At 35.3% G+C, this 26,468-nt stretch overlaps 1 protein-coding gene across 2 annotated transcripts in view; it reads right to left on the bottom strand.

The window, feature by feature from the left end:
* Positions 1–11,669: 11,669 nt before the first annotated feature.
* USO1 (USO1 vesicle transport factor) overlaps positions 11,670–26,468 on the bottom strand; it is a 68,043-nt gene continuing 53,244 nt past the window's right edge. For both annotated transcript variants that reach the window (XM_006907643.3, XM_015586093.2), the window contains 11 exons: positions 22,347–22,457; positions 21,911–22,029; positions 21,579–21,760; positions 21,173–21,294; positions 19,266–19,404; positions 18,169–18,332; positions 17,512–17,592; positions 15,441–15,539; positions 13,763–13,870; positions 12,582–12,797; positions 11,670–12,041 (listed from right to left, as the gene is read on the bottom strand). In XM_006907643.3, coding sequence (XP_006907705.1) covers positions 11,946–12,041; positions 12,582–12,797; positions 13,763–13,870; positions 15,441–15,539; positions 17,512–17,592; positions 18,169–18,332; positions 19,266–19,404; positions 21,173–21,294; positions 21,579–21,760; positions 21,911–22,029; positions 22,347–22,457 — 1,437 coding nt within the window. In that variant the 3' untranslated portion in view covers positions 11,670–11,945. The remainder of the gene's footprint in view (positions 12,042–12,581; positions 12,798–13,762; positions 13,871–15,440; positions 15,540–17,511; positions 17,593–18,168; positions 18,333–19,265; positions 19,405–21,172; positions 21,295–21,578; positions 21,761–21,910; positions 22,030–22,346; positions 22,458–26,468) is intronic.

The raw sequence follows: 26,468 nt of genomic DNA on the forward strand, positions 1-26,468 counted from the left end.
AGATATTGGTAATATGGCATATTTGTAAGGAATTCTTTGTTGAAAATGTCCTACTGTCACATCACATTGATAAAAAAAGAGGAAAAATAAAACGAAAGGACAGAAAATATCTAGTCCATCTTAACTGGTTAGTCATAGCACCAGTGTGGAAATGACCCAAGTGGTGGGTGGTAGTGACCAGGATACAGCAGGGCCTGAGGACACTTTAGGACCTTTCTACTGGGCTACATCGATATGGACCCATCCTCATGACTCATTTCCCTTTGCTCTAAATTTGTAGCTGAGAGGACAGATGGCATGCAAAATGTAGGCAGATCAATCAGGCAAAAGCCACCTAGTTTCTTCTTTTAGCCCAACCTCAACCACACCTACCTATTGTATGTCACCCCAGCCTGAGGCTCCCCCTTTATTTTCTGCAGGAGTCACACATGCACAGTTGCCTCCCCTCCTTCTACTGCAGCTTTTACAGGTCAAACTCCGTCAATTGGCTTGGAGCTGCCTGAGTATTTCAGCCAGAAAGTGCTTTCTCTAACTTGGTCTCTGTCCTTCTACTTACAGCCAATTCAAAGATTGAAAGGGAAACCAGAGAATGCTTTTGACAGAAAGGCAGCTGACTTACTAGCTCTGCGGACTTCCAGTGTTTTTGGAGCGCCAGATATAATTAGACTCGCTGTCAACGCGGTGGCATGCTTCCAGCTTCCACCAGTGCCTGTCATTCCTAGACAAAGTTCATCCACTCCGATGCCTCCTGTGTCGGGGAGCACAGCTCTGAGAGGCTCTGTCCTCGCACTCTCCACCCGGTCCAAGATAGTGGAGAGAAATGAAGGAAGCTCTGTACCTGGAGACCTGGGAACCCACTTCGGCATGTCAGCTAGGTTTTCCCCAATACCTCAAGTTCTGACTACTCCAGGTTTCCCCACAAAGGGAGCACTTCACAGCACTAGCTTCCTCACCTTCTCCACAACTAAGGAGCCCCGAGGAGATGTGTAAGTTGAAGTGCTTAGTGCCCCCTTCTCTTGGGAGGAGACTCAGACTCACACCTGCCAGGCCTAGGTCAGTCACCTCTGATGATGTATCTTGTGAACCTATTTTTATTATGGGATTCATCTCAATCACCAACTCCTCTAGAAATGAAATTCATGAGGAAGTTTCACGAAACCAGGAAAGTGATGTTGGTATGTGCCCTACAACTCTGAGGCAATTTCTCAATGCTATCTACAAATAAAACAGCACCACTTCTAAATCATCTCTGAACATTTAAGATTTTTTTAAAAGCCAATATCAGGCAAAATTGGGAAGCCATTGAATTTGCCATATGTTGCCCTGTCCTGTCTTTTATTTTTGCATTTTCTCCCTGTGCTAGGGATTGGAATCTCCTATTCTCAAATCTGGAAGGATTCTGACGTTGGTCATTCACACTTTTAATTCTTACAGTTCTTCTCAGACTATTGAGGTGATCCTGATGTTATTGATTTGGTTTTCAACACTTGAGCTGTGGACTACAGGGTGACAGAGAAAAGCCAGAATGTAACAGAATAATTCTAAATTGGAAAATCTTAAAGGAAAAGGCTCAGAAAGGGATTGTTCTAGCAGGAAAAAATGAAAACATACCAGTTTTCTTCACAGTTAAACAGATTCTCCTCCAAGTAGAGATAAGTTCATTGACACAGTGTCCCCAGAGAGTAAATTGGCAGAGGTGATACTGGAAGAGCACAGATTAGAAACTAAAACTATAGCCGACTAGGCAGACAACTGTTATTGAAAAGATCCAGCAACTATTCAATTTGATATGAAATGACTGACAGAGCCTCACTCAAAGATTTTAGTGGTGTCCTGAGTGCAGCAAATGAAACAAAGAACTTAGAGCTGACTCAAAAGGAGGAAATTAACTGACTTAACGAAACAGATGTTACCCTACCCTTAAAATTAAAACTATTCTGCTTAGACAAGGTTGAAAGGACAAAGCATTTGACTTGATAGGAACGTTTCTATGAACTGGTTGCACAGATCTTAACACTGGAAGAACGAAGAATGATGTTGGGCATAACAAAAATGAGGATTTGCCTTAATTGACATATGATCTGGCAGCATTTTGTGGGCTTAGAGTGGCATGCTGGCAGTTGTTTAACAACCCCGCTCTCTGGGGAAAATAAAGTCTGATTTGTAATTTTGCCATGACATCACTAAACACAGAGTTGGAAAGGATGTGCAGCACACACCATCACATGGCACTTCCTTCATATGGATAGATATAATGGGCATAAATATCCTCAAGAGCATAGATAATAATAAGATATATTAAATAATTAGGAAGTGATGAGTTTAGAGTACTTATTACCTTTGTTTTTAACGAAATTTATTTAATTCTAAGTTTATATAATTCATTTTCTAATAATGGCCGTATTTAAAAACCAGCCCACAAAATCCCTCAAAAATTAACAACCAGCTCCAGCATAGCACTAAGTATGAAGGTTAAATTGGAAGACAAAAAGAAGCAGACACAGGGGAATCTTGCAGTACAAGAATGGGTATATTATTATATTTCTAGACATAATACAGAAACATTAAGAAAAGTTGTAAAATGAAAGGAGAAATAGAAATCCTGATTACAATTGTACCACATGGACTTTTCCGCACTATACTTCATGTGGGAAAGAATCCACGAGAGGAAAAGGAAATTCTCAAACAGATGGGGCTGTCATCACCAACACATGTGCTACAATGGAATGGAGAAACAGGAGAAAAGGAAGAAAAACCGCAGCTGGGCAAATACAGAGCAACCTCAGAGATTTAATATGGCATTTCTCTGGTTTGAAATATTTCTGTGTCTTTCAGAGTCTTAGACATCACAAAAGCTCTTGCAGTAAGAAAGGAAACAGAAATGCAAGTTAACTCACTTGCTTTATAGACTTGCTGGCACCCAAGGGCTATCTGAGAGGGAAAAACATTTTCAAAATCAAAGTTAAGGAGCTAGGGAATTTTTTCACTTTTTTCTTACACTGCAATCTCTCACTCTGAAAAAATAGGTTAGCATTTGTAGTGGGGCAGGATGTGCCACCCCACAATATGCCACTTTGGCATGAGATTATTTTGAGCTGAAGGCAATTGAGAATCAACGGCTACAGGAAGAGTTCTCTGCCTTCCTCTTATCTGCCTAAAAGCAGGGCATAAATTTCCCTTTGTGAAGACATCCCCGTACTGTGCCAGGAAGAAAAGAGCACTCTTATCATCAGAGACTGAGCGCTGACAGTGAGATGAGTTCGCATAAACAGGCTTTACTAAAATAACCCTTATCTTCCATTAGTTCTCCCATAAATATCCTAGTCACTAATCCCAAATTTATTGTCCTTTGAACCGCGAATCCCCTTTCCTTTGTTAAGATGGTATATAAACCCTCAAGTCTAGTCACTTCTTAAGTTTCATTTTTCTGTGAACTCCTGTGAATATAAAAAAATTAATAAATTTGTATTCCTTTCTTCTTTTTAATCTGTCTTTTTTCAGTTAAATTCTCAGACCACATTAACTCAGCCTAAGAGGGAGAGGAAAAGTTTTCATTTTTGACGCATTAGAGGTAACTCAGTGGCTATTCAAGTTGCTTAAAGGCTACTGTGCTTACATGAGGTAGATGCCTATCACTAATATCCATTTTTTTTCCCATGGCAGACACCACTAATTGAGCAGGATACCTTTTCCCACTGAGCAAAATGTGATCTCATGATCTCAACCCACTATACCAAGTTGTCATACAAAGTGAAACCTCCTAGCCAGTTCTGGCTGAGGCAAGTCATTAAGAAGACCTCAAATAAATCAAGATCTACTAAAAAAATAAAAACTGAATAAAAATTTCATGTGGTCATAAGAAAAACACAGAAATCGTCTAATCCACTACTACAGAAAGCTATCAGCTGCTTGAAATCAAACTTATGGCTGCAGGGACTTCGAAACCGAAAGCTACTGCGGCACTCATTGCAAAAAAATTCATCTAATATCCTAGGACTTGGAAAAGGTCCTAATGGTTATTTTATCTCCATTTACAGACAATTGGATAAGCAGGCGATTAACAGTAGGCTCAGTTTCTGTGCCTGTGCCCAACAGGAAACATTTATATTTCAAGCCTTTAAAAAAATTATCATCATTTAGACATAGTCAAGAGATAATTGGTGAGGCTAATGCAGTAATCAATGCTGAAGAGATAAGACTTCCCCCTCTCTAATTCTTTAATAACAGGGATAGAGTTATATCAGTGTGTAGATGTCTATAATACAACGATCTTCCAAGGTCATTTTCTATTCTAATATACTGTTAACAAAGAGTACAACTTTTATTTGTGTAGCCTTACTCTTCCGTCACAATTTGATTATATTTTACTTTAATTGGTTTGGGCAATTTTGGGTACACAAAATAGGAGGGATAAAAAAATAGAGACCAAAGCCCAAAACTTTCGGGATTTTTTAAAATGTAAAGAATGATATAAAGAATCAGATTAGTTGAATGAGGACTCCATTGTTATGTAATAGATAGTATTAAAACTTTTAAAGACAGTGACTAGCAATGGGTCCATTTTCATCCAAAGGATTTCAAATCAATTTGAACAAAAGTAACCTCCTTTTTAAAAAGAAAACAAGGAAAAATTTAAAATTATTTAGGGTAATAGGCACTATTACACTAATACAAAGCAAATGAAAGAATAAAGAAAAAATATGAAAAGCGCAACTCAGCAGAGAATTCACAGCAGAGGACTTAAGTAATTGTGTCTTTGCCCAAATAAACGTAAATATTGTGAAGCAGTTAAACCACAGATCCTTGGTTTTGCAGTGAAGACAAGGAACAAGCTGTGGTTTCCCCATGCTCTGTACCTTAAGAGTTCATCATTATAAATAAATCCTCTGTAAGTTAAATATAGGTCAGAAGGGCTTATAAAATGTCAAAAATCCTGCCACATCATTTGAAAATGACTTCTCTAAAAAAACAGTAATTCCTTCCCAAATGGCTTATCTGTATTTAACACACACACATACATACATACACACGAAAATTTAAAAACTCAAAAAGAAGGAAACTGAAGAAATGGGCATAAGACACACTTTCATTTAAAAAAATTCAAGGTGTGCTTGAATTTATTAAATGGCATTTTAACCAATAGGAAAATTTTTGACTCAGGAAAGGTGAAGTTAGTAGACAGCAAACAAACATGAACTATACGGATACATATTTTCCTTAACTAAGACGGGGAATTATTTATTTCCAAATTAACAAAAAGATTAAATATCTAACCAGATACTCATGATCAAAACAGATTTATCATGAGTAAGCATTTGGGGATAATATAAAAAAAATTTTATTGTTTCATTACTATATATGGCACAAAAATGCCATGTTAATTAGCTACATACTTATAAAGGGCTTTCCTGTGAACATTTTGGAAGGCAATTTGAAGGAAATTTCCTTTGCATAATTTATGTTCAATATAAGTCACATATGAAACAAAGCAATTATAGGCTCCTGGATTTTGCGGTGAAGACAGGAACAAGCTGTAGTTGCCCCCCTGTCCTTTTCTTAAGGGCTCATCATTATAACCCAGGGATGGCTGGGAGAAATCGTTCCAGACCCCTCTACTTGGAGCCTTGGCCTTCTCAAAGGGGTGCTATAATGCAACCCATCCATGGAATGCAGGCTCTTATTATTTTTAGTTTCAGGCTTCAAAATTAATCACATAAAATTATTTTGTCACTATAATGGTGTTAAATCTGTAATAACTCAAAGCAGATAACGAGATCTTTGCAACAATGGGACACAAGCCCTCAGATTTTTAACTTGATTATGAACAAGTAAATAGAATGCATTTGTCCATCGATATTTAGGGAATCCCCACTATATGTCAAGAACTGGGAGTCAATGACAAGCAAGGCAATTGTCCTGCCCTCTATGCACTATCTTCACACTTACAGACACAAACATCTATAGACAGTGATTAGTGTTATAACTAAAACCATGTGATAGGATGGAGGACGTTGGGGTATTGGGTGGTATGCTTGTCCCCCCATCTCTTTCTCATTTCAACCACACCTTGTCTCTGCTTTATTCTACTCTGCATAAGAAATTTCCTCAGCTCTCTGTCCCATATCTGGTGAAGACGGTTTCTCCATAGCTCTCCAGTTCACATCTTCTTGGTTTAAGCTGGAAAAGAATACAAACACAAATTCCTGGAGGGAGAATTTGGCCCATGTTGGCTCAGGGGTACAACCCCCAGTCCAGTCAACTATAGCCAAGACAGAAATATTTAAAAAAGGAAAGGCAAAGAGTGCGAGAAAACAGGCTTCCCAAATTATAACAAAAACACCACACAAGTATTTAAAGGAAAAGAAACTCTGATTACCAGGATTATGACCATTACATTAGTCTTCTCATGGTGGGAAAACAGTAACTTTCCCACGATTATTAGTTTCACAAGGGTGATGATGAGTCTTTAGATAATCAGCAAAGCAAAAATCAGGGACAAAAGTATTTTGATTAGAGAGTCCAGGTTTACAGGAAATATTCAAGGCTTTATTATTTTGGAGATCTAAACCAGTCAGATGACTCCAAACTTTTTGGCTTATCTTGGGGCAGAAAGCTTTTCCTGAAAGTGATATGTAAAGTACACAGTCATACCGGAAGCAGGGCCTAGTGTCAGCTCTTGCTTCTGTAATTCACAAGCTACAAACGTAGCAGCCAGGGCCCATTCTCACCTACAGGAGGCAGTTAAGGGGTCGCTCTGAACCGAATAGACTTTCAAAAGAAAATGTTCACTACTGCCTGCACATACTAAGCTGATTAAGACTAATAACATAGCCATATAAGTCTACACTGCAGATTCCTAAGTCTTCTTACTTGACTAGTACTTTAAATAAAGCTCTCTCATGCCTATGTATAGTCAATCCTCAAAATCCTGAGGAAAGAATATAAGTTAAAACTTACCAAGCACTTCTTATATGTGCCGTCTAGTTATTGAGCATTTCCCAAGTGCCAGGCACTCTTCTAACACCTTTACAAATATTAACTATTCATTCATTTAATTCCCATAACATTCCTGTGAATATAAGGTGCAGTTATCATCCCTATTTTACAGGTAATGAAATTGAGGCATACAGGGGTTAAGTAATTTGCTCAAAGTCACACAGCTTGAAAGTGGTGTAGCTGGAAGCTGATCCCAGGTAGTCCAGCTCTGGAGTCCACGCTTTTAACCACTGTCCTACATGGCCTCTCTTGAAGTGAGTGCTACTCCAATTTTACGGACAAAGAAATAATCAGTACTTAGAAATTAAGTGACTTGCCCAAGGTCACTAACAGAATGATAAGCTGAAATTTAAAATCAGGTCTTTTGACTTCGTCAGGTTTTTTTCAATAACAGCAGCAGCAGCAGCAGTAACACGGTTAACAGTTATATAGGGCTTAACTCTATGCCATGCACTGTTGTAAACGCTTTATAAATAATAACTAATTCACAGCTCCATGACATATATGCTATTATTATTATTCTCATTTCATAGAGGAGGAAATTGAGGCACAGAGAGGTTAAATAACTTGCCCAAGGCCACACAGCTGGAAAATAGCAGTCAGAATTCAAACTCAGGCAGTCCATCTCCAGACTCTAGATTCTTATCCATGACTTTACTGAGCAGGATCAGTAAAACAAGGAAGGGAAGGACACTAACATTTACTGGTTATACTTTTATATACTGTGATAGATGGCATGATTGCTAAAATATTCACTGCCCTCCCCCCCCCACCCCAGGCCTGTTCCTATGGGAAGATTATATTTTACATTAGTTTGGCCAAGATTTGCTTTGGTCACTGAAATGTGAATGGAAGTGATGCCATTTCTAAGCAGAATGTCGGAGAGCCACTGTGAGGTTCTGCCATCTCTTTCCCCTTTGCCATGAGACTTGCCTGTCCCAGACAGAAGCTGTTGCTTCATTGCTGGTCTTGGAATGAAGATTTGGAGCAGAGTATAGCTGACATGCTGAGGGTATGAACATGAACAAGAAGTACCTTTGGATATGGTGAGCCACTTCAATTTGGGTTACTTGTTTCCATAGCATAACTTAGTTTAAACGAACCTATATATTAAAATTTTATAAAAATCTTCACAAAAATCCTATTAGGCAGGTATAATTAGCTCTAGGAAGAAACTAAGATTTATAGTTTCTGTAATTTGCTCAATGGTGTGGACTGTTTGCATTCCCCCAAATTCATATGTTGAAACCCTAACCCCTGATGTGATGTTATTTGGAGATAGGGCTTTTGGAAGGTGATGAGGGTGAGATACAGTCATGAGGGTGGGGTCCCATGGTGGAATTAGTGCTTTTATGAGACACCAGTGAGCTTCTCTCTCCCTCCAGAAGGGGTCATTATGAAGACATAGTGAGATGGCAGCTGCCTACAAGCCAAGAGAAGAGGCCTCAGAGGGAAACCCGCCTCTCTAGCACCTTGATCTTGGACTTCCCAGCTTCCAGAACTGAGAAACAAAATTGTTATTTAAGCTACTAAGTCTATGTTATTTTGTACGGTAGCCTGAGCTGACTAAAACACCCAGAAATTTAAAAGTGCAGGATCTAGGGTTTGGATCTAGGTCTGCCTACTCTCATATCACTTATCAAATCTATTTGCTCATCTATATTAAATGTACCTGTAGGACAAATGGGAAAAACAATTATCAGTGCTCAGCAGCTGTGGAGCAGAATGGGAAGGTTGAGTTTGATGCTTGGGTTACATATCTGATATGTGATGTAATTCTTGTCTAACATGAAAGTCAACTTTTAAGTGAGACTTTTTGACAGCAATCCTGTCGCAACAGTTAGAGATCTGAAAGAAGGTTCTATTTTATCCTGTACATATGCCTTACATACACACAGCAGGTACAACTGATTGCCTGCCCAATACCCATTCTGTCAACCCCTGGTCTCTCTCTTTCCTTCTTCTTAACGTTTTGTTCAAATATTGCCCACCCCCACAAAGCTGCATCACACCCCAGGGGTGAATTCCAATTAGTCAAGGCGATCATTGTGGTCTTATTTCCTTTGATGGTAATTGGTTTGCTAGTTAAGGAATCTGTGGGTGAATTCTGGCCATAAGCCAGGAAGATACAAATTGAGCTAAGGATCTAACTCCAATTCTGCCCTGCATCAAAAGCAGTCACAGGTTTTGATTATCAAACTAGTAAGATAGACTTTATTCTAATACTTATTAACCTTTATAGATGGATGTGAGACAGAAATACTGAGTGTACAGTATCGACATGTCATCAGCAAGTTTATCTGAGCATATGGCTCCTTGGCCCCCATGACCCACCTGGGTCATGTATGGCTAAGGAAGATGGATGTGCATAGATTCACTTGCGTTTCTCACCAGTGTCCGTCTGGGTGCCAACTTACAGCTCTCCCTATGAAGGTGCAGTTCCACAGATGGAGGATTTCACAGCAAATGAGGCAGATAGTCAGCTTACAGCACAAGGCCTTCCTGTGTAGCTTAACATGGTAGTTGCCAAGGAAACTGTTGTGAGAAGGCGGATCCAAGGTCACCTTCCCAGATAGGCCTAAATCTGTTTGGAGATCCAGGCATGACATTACTCTTTTCTCACAGGAAAGAAATTTGCTGGGGCTTCAAAATAAGGTTTCTGGGCTCTCAGGAAGGGAAACAGAAGATAAAGTCTGAAGTAGATGCTTGGACTACATCTTCCTGGTCAATTTAGTTTCCCAAGCTCTACTTAAGACATTTTTGCAAATACCTCCATTTTCCTCAAACCCTTTCCCCAGTTCTTACTTTCAATTGATTTACTGCTTCCTACTTGACTGAGAAAATAGAATAAGAGTACTTCTACACATTCCTACCACCACATAACAAATGATTTCCCTTTTTACCCATACCCTCCGTCTTCCCTCATGTTACAATATGAATATATTGTCCACATTCCACTCTAAGGCTACCCCCTCCACTTGTTTTAGTTCCTGTCTCCACTCATCTATTCAAGGACATCGGTTTATCGACTGTAAACTCTCTTTGCTAGATGATTATCCATCAGCATATAGCCTTTAGTAATTTCTTTTAAAAAGCTCTCACTTGACTCTACATCCTACTTCAGCTATGGCTCATTTCTTTATTCCCCATTATAGCAAAATATCTCAAAGGAGTTTCCTATGTCTGTTGTCTCCAATTCGTCAAATCTTAGTTTTCTGAACTGAGTTTCCTATCATTTGTAACCCATTATCATAAATATTATGACTTCATAAACTCAATATTTTTTTCTAAGTTGCTGGGCTGTGCAGCTATGAGGCCTCCTCGTGTATTCTCTACTCCAGGCCAGCCCGAGTACATTTTCTGATTTTGCAGATGTTTCTTTCTAAGGATCTTTGGAATTCTATTATTTATGGAAGTCTAATTTTTACTCCTGACCCCATTTTTATCCTTAAAACATTAGCCTGGAAAGAAGTCATTAACTAGTTGTTCATTACATGGTGTCAACTTTAGGAAGACTTCAAATAGTCTAAGCTGGTCCAGTAATAGTCATGTACTTCTCTGACGGCAAGGCCATCTCAGGATGGTGGTGGTTAGTGGTGGGAAGGTGCTATGTTCACAAGTGCTCTGTTACGCATAGCCATTTCCCTTATTAAGACATGTAAAGACACTACACTTCTCTTCCAAAAGTCTGTACCCTTAGTGGACTGCTCAAACTATTCCTGAAGCCAGGAGGCAGATGTTATACATTATCCTCCAAATCTTCTGTCTTGCCTTTAAGTACACCTGCTTGAATAAATGGAATCATTGCTAAGAACTCCAATGCCTAATTTAGAAACATCTAAACTCTTCTTGACTTCTGCTTCTGCTCCAACTAGCCCTGTCCAATCTTACAGAATCCCAATCATTAGTTCTGAATGATAAGGTTGCTTTTAACATTCAGAGAAGAAATCCCCTCACCACTTCCACTTACCTCATCTTTTATTAAGAATAAAATACTTCTCTCAAAATCTAAAAAAGGGAACCATGACCACCAGGAATTAAGTGAACATAATATCTATTTTTATTATGAAAACATTAAATTTCGACACATTGCTCATTTGCTTTTAAAAAATCTATTATCTGACTTAAACCTATTCAGCAAAAATGCCAATAAATTATATAAATCATAGTTTTTTTAAAACTAGGAACATAATATGTTTTATGATAATCAAACAATACTAAATCTGAGTTGCATGAGCCGTTAACTTATAATTTGTTTTAATGTTTAGCTTAAAATAAAACCAAAACCAACCACCTGCTAACATACTGTTGTAAAAGTTTCTCAGAAAGGCTCTCCTTTATCACTATGTCAGTATCCTGTTTCTTAGGTACAGAACACAGCCATATCATGTGTCAAGGCACTCATTCTACACTGTCTTATCCTGCTCATCTTAGGGGTCCCATTGGATCGAGGGCTGATGATATATATTATACCCACCTCCAGCCCATATGATCTTGCCTTTAAGCAACTTCATTTCTTTAAAAGGAAATCATTAGCTAAGAGCTCCAATGATGAATTTAGAAACAATGATTCCAAAACACATTAAATGTGTAGTCATAAATTCTGAAAAGTGAAAATAACAAACAGAACTTACGTGAACAACCAATGAACTAAGGCAAATAGCACTGCCACCACATGTCTTAACATGGTATATTTTTAGTGTTTCAAGCTCTTCACAAATTATATTTTGGGACAGTTCAGATGAATTTCAATAAAAGATGTATGTTCTACATAGAGTTTTAAGAGTTTTCAACATGGGTGGCATTGTTTAAAAAATACATCAATAGTCTTATTAGTGAACGTTTTCCACTTGGTTTCTAAATTTTATTTTCTGTGGAAGCAAACCAAAGCACTGTCTTAAGACTCCATGTTCAAAGTTATAATATGATCTCTAGCATTCCTAGAAATTTTAAAGCTGGATATGACTCTGGTCCTTGCTGTCATCTTCATCTTCGTCATCCTCATCATCTTGGTCTCCAGATTCAAGTTCATCCTCTTCTTCAATCTAAAGAGAAAATACACATTTAAAATTATGAAGATTTGTTTACTTCATATTCAATACATAGTGATATATACCACTGATAAACTCTGTATTCTAGTAATTATAGATTACAAGTCATCCGATTTCCTTGACTTAATGCTTAAGGCTCCCTGTCATTTTTATATGAGATGAAATATATAGGTTAACTTGCCAACAAATGGCTATACCTCTCTACACACACACCTGAATCAAACATGGCAAAACAGAATAGTGCATTAAAATGGTGACAGTCTTGTTACCACAGGAGCAATCAAATCAATCCATTTCCTAGGCTCAAAGCCCAAAAGAGAAGTTAATGAATGCCGGAAACCACCTAATCTGTGTCTCAAGTCAGTTCGGCGAACACCGTGAAAGCAGTGTGGATGCTATCACATTCGTTATCTAATATCCATGACTGTGGTATAGATGTATAGGCACAACAATTCCATGCTACAGTAGAATTTTCAAAAATGCATTATGAAGAAACATAATATCTATCATTTTTGGAAAACATTTCGATCTTACTGGATGACCAAATTCCTTGAGTTTATTCTTCAATGAAAATATTTTCTGATCCTGATCAGCCAACAGCACCAAGAGATCATCTTGTTCTTTTTTAGAGTCTGTAATATCCACCTCGAGCTTGTTTCTCTCGTTTTGTAAAATGGCAATGGTACTGTTAGATGAGTCCAGCTGCTCTTTAATAGCATCTCTTTCCTCAGACAGAGCTTTAATTTCATTCTAGGAAAAGACAGGTGAAAATCACTAATCGAAAATTAGTATTCACTCTCCTAGAGTTTTTAACAAATAGGTTCTTTCTATGACTTGTCCAATCTGAGGAGTTTGGGAGTAGGAGCTGGGTGGATAGGAAGTTTTAAAACACACACGCGCGCGCGCACACACGCACACACACTCATCCAGTAACATGAGAATTTATGTTAGGCTACACATCAAAGATGGTTATTGTGAAAAACAGAAAAATAGAGTTTAACATCCAAACAATAGTTTTAATTAGTTATTCTTCAAAAGATCCCAAGAGATAATACCATTTCAGATAGGGGAAAATAATAAGGACACAAAACATTTTATAGCAGAAGCCTGGTTAGTATCAGAATTAGAACTCAAGTTTTAAAAAATTTTATACATACAATTAAATGGGCAAGAAAAATAACTCCAAATACAATCTGCCACTTGTGACCACAATCCAAAAGGCGCGATCACACATTATCTTTCTTTTTCCATTTTTTCCTTCATTACTTTTACTTTTATTACTACTACCTCATTCTTTTCTTCATGTTATTTATTCTGATTTCTCTGTCACACAACAGACTGGAAAGGTTTAATGTGCCTTATGGAATGCCTACATGTGGCTTATGTACTAGCTAAATCTGTATTCGTTGTTTCTTATTGTGATTAGAGATTGATAAGAAACCTATTTTCAATGATTTTCACTGTCAAAGTACATTCCTATACATTCTTATTTTACATATTTAATACCATTATTTGAAAGAGCACTTAAAAATTTTTATCTGTGCCATCTTGAATCATCAAAATAGAAGTGGACATGTTGTGAGATAACACTATACCCCATTTCATTAGCTTTCTTCACAAATCTAAGACTTTGAGAAATGAAATGAAATAAAATAAAATTTCCAGAAATTCATTTCATATAATCTGCAATAAATAAACGTTTCGCCAGAACTAACCTTTAATTCTTCGGTCTCTTGTAATAATGCCGATAGTCTCCCTTCTACATCAGCAGTTTTTGCAGCTATTACAGTTTCACTCTCTACTGGTACAGGAACTGATTTTGCCTGAAAGTAGAAATTGGAAAAAAAAAAAGTTTCTTTAAAGTTCTGATCAATATGAAATCCCAAAGGTGATTTAATTTTCTTGCTATATTGAAATGTTACTTCCAATAGCATAAAATATAATTCCTTACATATTTACATGCAGTAATGTACTCCCCCTAAGGAGATGAACTGTCCCTACAGGAAAGCAGGAGGCTGAATTAGGTGTGGTGAGGAATCGAATCTCATCAGAGACCAAGGAAGGCCGGGTTAAGCTGCCTCAATGTCAGACCAGGAAAGCAATCGACAAGACAGCTCTAACATAGCATTTAATAAGCACAGAATATTTTGCAAAGCTTTTTCCTCATAAATTTCCAGTAAGTTAAGTCGACATTATATCTCAGAGAGATAGGTGGTGACATTGAACTGAATGCCATTAATTAGTAAAATGCAAGTACTTCCTTAAGTGCTATGAGAAGTATTCCTAAATCAGTTTTTCAGTCGTGCCCCATCTTTTTTCTACAAAATACTGGGAAGTAAGGTCCTGATGTAACAAATACCTAAAAATGTGGAAAGGTCTTCAGAATTGGTTGAGGCTAGCTAGAAGACTTTTGAGGTACACATCAGACAAAGCTTAAGTTGCCTTGAAGAAACTATTGGTAGAAATATGAACAATAAAGGCAATTCTGGTCAGCGCTCAGAAAGAGGACAGCTGTATAGAAAGCTTCTATGTAGAGAAAACATATACTGTCATGAACAGAATGTTGATAGAAAGAAATATGGACATTAAAGGTGGTTTTGGTGATAGAAATGAAGAAAACATTAAAGGAAAGTGGAGGAAAGGTGATTCTTGTTATAAAGTAGCAAAGATCTGGGCTGAATTATGTTCTAGTGTTTTGTGGAAAGTAGAACTTGTAAGTGATGAACTTGTATATTTAGCTGAGGATATTTCTGAGCAAAGGATCAAAGGCATGGCCTGGTTTCTCCTTGCTGTTTATAGTAAAATGTGAGAGGAGATAAATTGAAGAAGGAATTGTTAAGCAAAAGGGAATCAGAACTTGAAGATTTAGAAAATTCCGAGGCTATCTTTATTGGAATAATTGATAAGGCATGTTCTGGTGAAACACCAAGGGTATGGCTGGACAACCATTTGTAAAAAGGTTGCCTGTGTGACTCATGGACCCAATTAACCATCTCAGCAGAAGCTGGAATAGAGATGTGGTTATCCAAGGAGGACCCAGGAGAATCTCCTTGTCTGATAGCTTGGACCCCTGTGAATTGTATGGGTTGCCAACAAGGTTTTTGACAATTTTATATCAGCAGCAAACCTGCCAACTTCGACTGAAGGGTAGAGATGGGATGAAATACAAAATACCAGCAAACTGAATCAGTAAGTAACTGATTAAACTGACTTAGTGAGTCTATACTATGACTGCCACCATGGCCAAGAAATCTATGTGACTAGAACTATGGCTAGTCAGTAACCAAAAGGGAAGGTGCTTTCTGACAAATTTGCTTCTTTTCCACAGTGGCTGAGAAAAAAAGTCTCAACCTTGTATTTGCTACTTTTCAGAAGAAAAAAAAATTAACTTACAAATGCTTCTGTTTTCTGTAACAGCTCCTGTTTTTCTGTCTGTAGTTTGGTGATCTCCCCAGATTGTGAGATTAACTGAGACTTTAATGTTGTCAGTTCCTAAGAGGAAAAAATAGTTGAGTTGTAACATTAAATATTATTAATTTCATCAAGGAAATCTCTATTTACAGAATACATAAAAAAAGTATTTCCTTTCTTGGCTCTCATCTCTAAAATCACAACTTCCAAGTTTTAAAATCTAATCCTAAAGAACTATTCTTGAACTTCAGGTTAAAGATGGATAATTAAACATTTATTAAATATGTTCACCTCTGCTTCCTCCTGAGATCCCATGAAAACAGCATAAAGGAGGGGAGGAAAGGAAAGAGGAACAGAGGGAGGGAGAGAGGGAAGAAGGAAGGAAGGAAGGAAGGAAGGAAGGAAGGAAGGAAGGAAGGAGGGAAGCGTGATGGGAGGGAGGAAGGGAGAAACCTACAAGGACAAAGGAATAAGAGAAAAGAGCAATAAAACTGGGGAATTCCAGATAGCAAATGACAGTGCTAACTGACTCGGCACACTCGAGAAAGCTGAAACCTAAGCTGACCTTTGAGAAAGCCAAGCTGCTACCTAACTTGCAATGCATCACCAACTACCAAAAGGCCTGGGAACTGGTACCATCAGATATCTCTAGAAGTGTGGGTAAAAATGGGGTCAAAAACAGCAGGGCTGGTTGAAAGTTTGCTTAGGAACACCACCAGATTCCTGCCCCAATCTTATGCATCAGGCAACCATTCCTCTTATCCTGGCCAAAGACTAGAGATTTATTATTTGGAAAGGGCGAAATAGGATATTTTTAGACTAGGGTCCACCAAACAGATTAAAGGAGTATTGTAGTAAAAACAAGGAAATTAATTGAAAGTTTATATATTATTAATGTTGAAATTTCCAAACTTTTAGCCCTCTCCCCCAAAAATGCACAGGAAAAGAAAAGCAATTATAACAGTGGTTCCTAACCAGGAGTGATAGCCCCCTCAATATCTGGCAATGTCTTGAGACACTGAAAAAGTGAAGAGATGCTAAAAAGTTCTTTTGTGCTCTTAAAACTTTCTATCATGTATATATGTGGTTTTGTTTTGTTTTTTCAATCACTGAAATTAGTTATGCAAATATTGAGATTACGGACCATTTTGGCTTTCTTACCCCACCCTCTTTAATTCCCTCCCCCAACACTTCTACCTCTGACCTACAGATGTTGCCGTCTCTCCTTAAGAATTCAATCTCTGAAGGCAGTGCGTCAACTCCCATGCGCTTGCGGCGTGCACCCGAGGCTTATATGTGTGGTGTCAGGTGGGTACTAGACTTATTGGGTGATCACTTCGTAAGCTATATAAATGTTATGTCACTAATATACATATATATATATACACACACCTGAAACTAACATCATATTGTAGGTCAAATGTAATTGAAAAAATGTTTAATTTTCTCGCTGGATAAAGATAATTCTATACTATCTAGTTTAATAGAAATTTATAAGTATTATAAATTAACCAAGTAGGAAAAAGTTTATTTTGCTTTTTAGCTAGTCATGAGATTCAGATATATACAAGTTTACTTCCTATTTTTTTCCTTCCTATTCTAAAACCAACATTTTTCTGGACAGAGGGGTTTAAACACCCAATACATTTAACCAAGTGATTATCTTAGTATATGTGTTGCTAAAATGAGAACCCAAGCTATTATCATGGTCAATAAGTATTTGAAAATTAGGCATAAGATTTTATACCTTCGCATTTGCTACTTATAAACATATTGACACTTTCCTTAATTTTTAGTTCGCTGATAATCTACAAATAATCTGGGTCAGATGCTGAGATCTGTTAAAAAGAATAGCATTAAAAAATAAAAAAACAGTGAAAAGCTAAATACCATTACCATATAATTAAAACAGCCTGAATTTTAAAACGGTGTAGTCGCTATCAAATTTTGCTTAATTCTGACAAAGTCATTTTAGATTAATGGAACTGCAGGGTGGTTACTCAATTATAATTAAAACAAGACACAGCAGAACTTGAATCAAGCTGAAAATTACCTGTTTTAATTCTGCAATTTGTTCAGACTCTCCAGCTGAAGCTGTTGCTTCATTTGTGCCAGGGGTTGTTAGGGACGATTTCTACAAATAGCATAGAAATAAACTATTAAAATAATTCAGTCTAAAGAAAAAGGAAAAATCCAAAACAGAACTGTATACATATAAGCTACGTTTTATAGATGTTTACCAAAAAATTTCACATTTTAATTTTGATAAAATTTCAAGACAAAATTTCAAGATAGCACATGTTGTCTACGACTTCTTCATAGCCAATAAATTTATACTTATACCAAATAACTTATTAAATCTAAGCAGTTATCTGATGTCATGTGGACAAAGAGCATAAAAGCAGTTATTTACTGAGAGATTTCCATGTATTAAAAGAACTTTATAAAGTATCTCATTTAATTTCTACAACAAAGAAACAGATACTATTGCCACCATTTTATAGATCAGAAAACAAGTTTAAAGAGGTTAACTACGTTGCTTAAATTCAATTAGCTAGAAAGCACTGAAGCTTTAAACTTTAGTCTGACATAGCTCATATTCTAAAATTTTAATATGATACTTTGGATTAAGGGATCCAGAAAAATAAACAAGCAGGATAATGAGAATTACTCTTTATGTCTCACTTAAATTTTTTTTACATTTACTTACCAAATTTTCAATCAGAGAGTCCTTTTCAGCCAGTTGACTTTGTAAAAGTTCCTGATTACTTTTTAATTCTTCTATCTCTTCTCGCAACCTACCAATTTCTTCTGGTTGAATGCCATTCATTTGAGCCCCATCACTGGAAGAAACTTGATGCTGATTGTCTTTTCCTATTAGACAGGAATAAAATTTGAAAAGCCAGTATAAAACTTAAGTTTTTCATTTTTTGAATTAGAAGATTCAAATATAAATAAAATTGCCTTAATTCAATTACTTTGATAGCACTTTTGCAAGCATACTTCATCTTTGCAAAATAGTCTATTAAGAAAACCAAGTGAACTGATATTTTCAGGGTTTCTGGGAAGAGAAACAGCATAGTCTTATTAAGACTAAATTGCATGGCTTAATGATCTAAGATTAAGAATTACAGAGGTTTCAATTCTGATTCTGTCCATTTTTACAAGAGAAAACAAAATCTCTTTATAAAGTCTTCACAAATGAAAACCTTTCTACATGGACTAAGATAACTCACAAATTATTGTCATGAATAGAAGTAGTAAAATATTTTTTTCCTGAAAATTTTAGTCTTGATATAAACAAATCACATTTCTAAGTAGCTAGCATTCTAATCATAAGCACTATAGAATGATATTACTTATAAGAATTTGAGCTCTTACCATGTACCTGGCACTGAATTAGAATTTCATATATTATTTCATTTAATTCTCACATGCTATTATCAGTTCAATTTTGTAGATGGGGTAATGGAAAGGTTAGACCAGTCATTCACCTGGGCAAGAGCTTGTACTAACTACTGATGCCTGGACCAAGCCCTGACCAATTAAATTAGGGTCTCAGTATTGGTGCTATTAAAAAACAAACAAACAAAAAAAACCAAAACAACTCAGGAGACTCTAAATTGCAGCCAAGGTCGAGAGTCAATGGATCAGATAATCAAACAGGTAATAAGGAGGCTGGACTTCAAACTCTGATTTATACGTTTGTCATGGTGACTGAGGTCAGAGAAAGACTAGTCCACAAGAATAACCTGACTTTGTCCAGCTCCTGGGAACAATGCAATAGTGATGGCTAGCTACACTTACCTAGCTGTACTTTAAGAAGATTATACTGATCTTTGTGTTGCTGAATCTGAGATACTTGCTGTGTGACTGCTGTCTGGAGCTGTTCGTTTTGACATTTTAATGTAGAAATCTGCTGCTTTAATTCCTCAAGTTGCAGATCCTGTGAAACAAATCACAATTCAAGTGTTTTTAATTCATACTAATTAGTATTAAGAAGATGAACAAATTAAAAATTAGAGATTATTTTGGGTCAGGATATTAAAGTACTCAGTGCTTCCAAAATCATTCAATAATTAAGCAGTTATACATTAATATATGTACCAAGGTCCATTAATATGCAGAACTGTAAGATTTCAAGTAAAACACCATTAATAAACACTATGGCACATCCTGCAATCTCACTGCATTATTGGGGGTGGGGAAGATCAACTTGAAAAACCCCATTTTTATGGTCCATCAAACCATTTAAGAAATTTATACCAAACTATTTAAGAAACTTAGTATATGTATACATACATATGCATCCATATTACTTTTAACATTAAAAGACAATCATGTAACACTGAAGACTGAAAAAAGAGCTTCTAACTCTCACCACCCTAACAGACCTAGTGGGAATTTGATCTATTTCTTTATTCTTCTAATTTTTTCCAATTCAAGTTTTTTAAACATGTCATAATCAGTCCATATATCACGTTAGAACCTTAAATTTACTATTCAATCATAACTTCCCTATATTGCTAGTTTTCATAATTTTTAATGCTCACTTTATATCTAATCTGTAGATGCGTAATTCATATTCAAAAGCAACACTAGGTTGTTTTCCATTTCCCTAAATGATAAATATCATTACGATAAATATCTTAGTCCATATAACTGTTTTCCTGAATTCTGGAGAATTTTCTTAGGATGGATTCTCAAATGTCAAAGTTTATATAAATATTTTATAGTTCTCGATGCTTGTTGCCTAACTGTGAAATACTTTAAATGGTGAGAATATTTAATATTTCTAAAGAAGAGTCATTTTAGTAATTATGTCAAATTACTTTTTTCTTCTTCCAAGTCAACTGCATTTATCAGCCCCAAGTGTAGGCTATAACATCACATTCCAAGTATTTATAGATGAAAAATCCTAAAAACCATGTATAGTTTAATAATTCAAATTTAGTTATTCAAAGACGAGTCTAATTTACTGATTTGTTTATAAACTGAAAAGCTCACTGAATGCTAAATATAGCATTATATTTTGATTCTTACACTTTCAATCTCAACAATGTAGATTATAGGTAAGAACACATAAGCAGTTCTCATTCAGAGTGCCTGACAGAGTGTTTAAAATGTGAGGACCTAGAACACCATAAACAAAACCAGGCAGCCATTATCGTTATTCTTACCATTAGTGCCCGAAGTTCCCCTCCCTAGCCCATCACAACCACCTCCTTCTTGGGCTTCTTCCCTCTAGCCTTGCCTCTTACATTTCTCCTTTATATAGCCACCACGTGATCTACATACATGCCAGTAACACTTTCTGCCTCTTTCTTTACTCTCCTTTAGCCTAGCTTACTCCTAGCCATCCTTTTAGAACTCAGCTTCTCTGTTTTCTCCAAGCCCCTCCTCCTACTTAGTTAAACTAGGTGCCTCTCAGTGCTGCCATATAGCTTTGATTATCACTAGACTTAACATGTTATGTCTCCCTGTGAGATATAAAAACGTGTCTGATTCATTTATTTATTCACAACATACTGCATAATGCTTAAAACACATTAAGTTCCCAGTCTGATGAATATTCAGATGCTTTTGAATTACTTAGGAAAGTAATGAGTTTTACTTTCTGTATCCTCCTGCATTTAAAAGGCCAGGAGAAATTCTTCCCTAAAGTAGAAAAGTATCAGTACATCAGAGACTGTATACAATTTATCAGGACATACTTGTTCTCGAATCACATTTTTGTAGTGAGTCACAATATTGTCATGTTGTTCTAATGTTTTCTTCACCTCTTCTTCTTTTTTATCTTCTTCACTGGACTTATAAATAGCCTTAGTTATTACACCTGGAATTTTATAAAAGAAAGCTTATTTAAAATTTATTTTAAACATCTAAAATACTATTTTATTAAGACTTAATTAGTAAAAATATATGGCCTAACTGCGTGAGAGATAAGAAATAAACTTTCCAATCTTACTGAATGCCAAAAGCCCTTCAATGGACTACAGACCAAGAGCTAAGAAAAACTCCTAGTTTTAGGCTTATCATATAATCCACAATGTCCAGAATATACATATATGATATAATCATACTTTCTAATGAATACCAATATAAACATTCTCATCTTACCTTCAAGTTCTTTTACCAGTTTTGTAAACTCATGATCAAATATCATGTATTCTGGACTGGGGAAGTTGGGCTGGGGTTTCTGAGATGCTCTGGAATACAACTCATGTTTGCTAATAAATCCTAGTTTCTCTATGAAATTCTCTTTGCCAATCCTCTTCTCTATTAGTTGTTTTAGTTTCTCTCTACAGAGATAAGCATATTGAGATGCTTAAGAAAAAGTCATAAAAGATAAAAGCTTGGTCTACACCATACTTTGGCAGAAAAAAATTTATCATTATCTCTTGACATAAGCAAGTCATTTTTTTTTACTTTAGCATTTTCCTTTTACTTACTTCATGTAGCTCTCAAGCGAGTTATCATTGAAATAAATCGAAATGCCCAACAGAAGGGCACATAAGCCTTGGACTAACTGCTCTTCTTCTCCAAGATTTTCTGCAATTTGTCCTGTAAGCTGAAATCTTTGTTAAGGAGCCTAATGGTTCATAATATCTAGAGGACTTTATTTTATAATTTGAATCTGACATGTATTTCATGTAAAAGTTTCTACAAGAAATTCTCTATATAGTCCAAGCATAGCCCAAAGAATGGTATGTACATATGCACACAAAAAGCTTAATCGAGCACCGTTACCACCTTAACAGTTTAAAAAGTTGAAACACAGATAAAAAGAACTAAAAAATTTCAGGCACAGAGCTCTCTCTAATTGAAAGGAAGAAATAAAAAAGGTAATAAATACTTACATGTATCTTACTACAATATAAAGGATACAAAAGGAACATTGGCTGAATTGTGAAGAAAATGTGTTACTGCTATGGGACAGTTGCTTAGCCAGGTACAAAGCAACATTAGTAATCCAACTCTTGTCTGTATTTTGCTTCCCTGTAATAGATAAAGTGGCAGAAATCTCATTTTATTTTTTTTTCAAACTTAAAGTTGCCCTAAGATTCTTCCCCATTTGCATAAAATGATATTTAACCTCTCAATGACATCGATATTGAGATATCCTCCTAACTGAGATAAACTCACAATTCAATGATACTGAACAAGAGAATGTATTTTTGTGTCCTCTATGGGCTGCATGTCACAAAACGAACAGAGAGCAGAAATTCGAATTGATTCATGTTTCTAATCATAAACCAGGTTACCTAAAATACCATTAGTGGAAAAATCGGGTCTGCTAATGAGGAAACGTATGATGCAAATGCAGGAATCCTAAATCACTTTACAAAATAATAAATTTGCCAGGCAAATTTATGATCTTTCAATCAAAATTTTAAAAACAAGTTTCTGATAAAAAGATTCTATCTCTCTCAAAAAATAATGAGAAAAATATGAAGAAATAATCTCCTGAATTAGTCGACTTCCACTAGAGAATATATTCTCTAACAGAAAAATAAACAAACCATGTTACAAACTCACTGACAACATGGCAGATAATGAGAAACCACAAACATAATGAAGGGGAAAAAGATTTATTTAAGTTAGCTAAATGCCTCAGATCACTAACTATATTGCTGCCAAGTATATTAAACAATATGAAAACATAGCATGCCTATCAAAATTATAATTTTCTAAATTTTAACATGACACATTTATATCTCCTCTGTGGGATATTCTCTTAGCTGATAATATTGCCACTGTCCATATTCTATTATATAACCTATATTTTTAAGAAAAATTTATTTGAAAAAAATAATGGAAATTAGCACAGTAATGCAACATTTTAAGAGTAATTTCAGAAAATATCAAAATACAATTACTCAAATATCTAGACAGAAATGGATTTAATGTATCTATTGCTGTGTTTTAAAATATTCTATCACCCAGACTATTCTAATTTCATGCATTTTGATGTCAATATGTTGGCCCTTCTATAATCTATTTTTGAGTATAACTAATATTTAATTAAACAAATTCAAATTAGACCTCTTCAAATGATTTGCCAAGTAAGCATTAATTAGGATGAATTTAATTTTACATGATGCATTATTTTTATTTTTTCCTTGCCTCTATGTTATTACTGTGCCCACAATATCTTCATTACCCAAGTAAATTAAAAAGTTAAAAAAGATAGTTCTTCTCAGTTGACTGCTATAGAACTTAGAACTATGTATTCAAGTCATAAATGCAAATGTTTCATTGATTTCCCCTGGTTATATATAAAATTTTTATTATTACTTGGAATACCATTTGCAAGTACCAAATATACCTACATTGTCTATACAAGGACATCTTATCAAATCTCTGTCTGATGTCTGAGTAAACAAATATGGAATTTGATTCAAATTTGAATCTTCTACTAGAAGTATGCCCTTTGGGGTCTAATTGAAGGATAAGAACAGCAAAGTCAAACACAACTTTAGAAGATATAATAGAAGATGGAATGAAACATCCTATTTACTATAGCGAGGAAAGAAGATAAAGGATACAGGATTGAGCCCAACCTAAACTGTATAAAAACTAAACAAAGAAAATTTAAAAATTTAAAAATGCTCCTAAAGAGCAGAAAAGTAGACATAAATCAATAGAAAGATACCATGTTCTTACAGAAAAACTCAAGACCATGAAGATATTAATTCTTCACATTAATTTATAAAATTAATGTGATCCAAAAAAAAAAAAAACTAAACCACACAGTTTTTCAAGTTCATATGGAAAAATAAATAAGCAAAAATAACCAAGGAATCTGTAAAAAAATGAAAAAGCAATGAGGTGATACTAACTCATAAATATAACCAACACATAACCATCAGTGGGTTATATACGGACTTAAAAAATGTTGGGACAACTAGTTATCTAAAAAAGATCAGAGGATTCTGATCTCATATAGTTTATTGAGAAAAATGGAACAAAGATTTAAATGCAAAAAAATGAAACCAGGAAGTATGAGACAAAAATATAGGCAAATTCCTTAAAATACTTAAGTAGGAAAGGCCTTTCTAAGTATGACTTAAAATGCAGAAGCAATAAGAGTTTAATAAAAAAAAACAAAAACAAAAAAAACACCAAGGTCAAAAGACAAATGACATATTAGGAAAAATGTATTTGTAACTTATTACAGACAAGGGTTAAAGTCCTTAATTTAACAAGAGTTCCTATAAAACAAGAAATTATTAACAATCCAACAGAAAAATGGGCAGATGACATGAAATATAAGAAAAACTCACAGAAAAACTTTAAATAGTGTATAAACATACAGAAAGCAAGTAAACCTTTTAGTAAGAGAAATGCAAATTAAAACTCAATGAGATAACATTTTTTCACCTCTCATCAGGTTGGCTACATGTCTGACTACATGTTGCTGTTGATGCTGTGGGGAAAGTGATAACGTAATACACTGCAATCTTATTTAACTTAGCTAGTGGAAGTGTAAAAAGTGAAAAAACAAAAAACAAACCCAAAGGTGCAGAACAACGGATATGCATAAAAAACACTTGAAGACTATAGAAGAAATAAATAACAGAAGGTGGGGAACTAGGACAGGGGTGGGGCCAATCCTTTTTATTGTGTACGTTTTTATATCATTCTGATTTCTAAACCATATATTACCCATTTCTAAATACATATGTTTGTATGGGTGTGTATAAAAGAACTGACATTTTAATTCTAAGAGTAGCAGTATGGTGTCAATAAAAAGGGTATTTGGTTGGGAATTTGAAGAACCAAATCTTCTACTGTCCTATCTTGTACAAGTTCTATATGCTGTGTGGGCCCCAATTTCCTCATTTAGTAAACAGAGATGGTTGGGTTAAATGATCTCAAACACAGACGTTTGAGCCTCAACAGCCATAAAACCTTACTTAACTTCTCTTCCACATCCTGAAATAGGGGTAATAGTTAATAAGTATCTCACAGTATTGTGGAGTGGATTAAGTGGCTTAATACATGTAAAGAACTTAGAACAGTGCATGGTACACAGTAAGTGTTTTACAAGTGTTATAAACTATTATCCTTTCTAGCTCTCAAAATTCTGTGACTTTCTACCTACTACATAGCATATTAAAAGCAGAACTAATGCCCTAAATTTAAAATAGATGGCAGAATAAAGTTTGAACTGTGAAAAGAAAAAATAATTGCTGAGATATATATATACATATATTTTACATGTATGTATATACATATGTAAAATATATGTATATTTTACATCAGTGAAATACAGATGATCCTTGCTTTGCTGCATTAACAGAAATCCATGCATATTGGAAACACACAAACTGGGGACTATGCAATAATGTCCTTTTGTGTAGATATATTATTCTGATGTTCATCAAACCATAATTTATAATAGAGAAAAATGGAAGATAATTAAATGTCCAAAAATAAGGAGATGGTTAACCTATGGTATATCTATTTGGTGAAATATTACACAATTATAGAAAGTGATGTTGATTTAATGTTTAATAACATAATACAGAAAAAATGACATATTAGGAAAAAAGGCAGAATATAAAATGGAATAATGAATGATGATTGGTATATAAATAAAAAATACAGAAAAAAATGACTGAAGTTTTACACGTTATCTTTGGGTAGTAGAATAAAAAACATTCTCCTTCCACTTTTTGTTGTTCTAAATTTTCCCAAATAAAAAAATATAAACTATTAATGAGAGCAAAAAAGCTATAGTATTTGTCCCATGTACCTTAAAATGTTAAAAAATAAGATCAATCCAACAAAATCCTATCCAAGGTGCTATCTCTCCAAAACTTAAATCAGAAACTGGGCATTAAAAGGCTATTAAAACATTCTATGTCAGTGCTTTCTGATCTCCTGATGGATTCTTTATAAGATAAACATGTGGAACGGCTAAACAGAAGTCACACCCAACTTTCTAAAATTATTAATTTTGTTGGTTTACTTATCTGTATACTTGTTTATAGGTTTAAGTCA

Source organism: Pteropus alecto, unplaced genomic scaffold (genome assembly GCF_000325575.1).
Source record: "Pteropus alecto unplaced genomic scaffold, ASM32557v1 scaffold161, whole genome shotgun sequence".
Classification (NCBI taxonomy): Eukaryota; Metazoa; Chordata; class Mammalia; order Chiroptera; family Pteropodidae; genus Pteropus; species Pteropus alecto.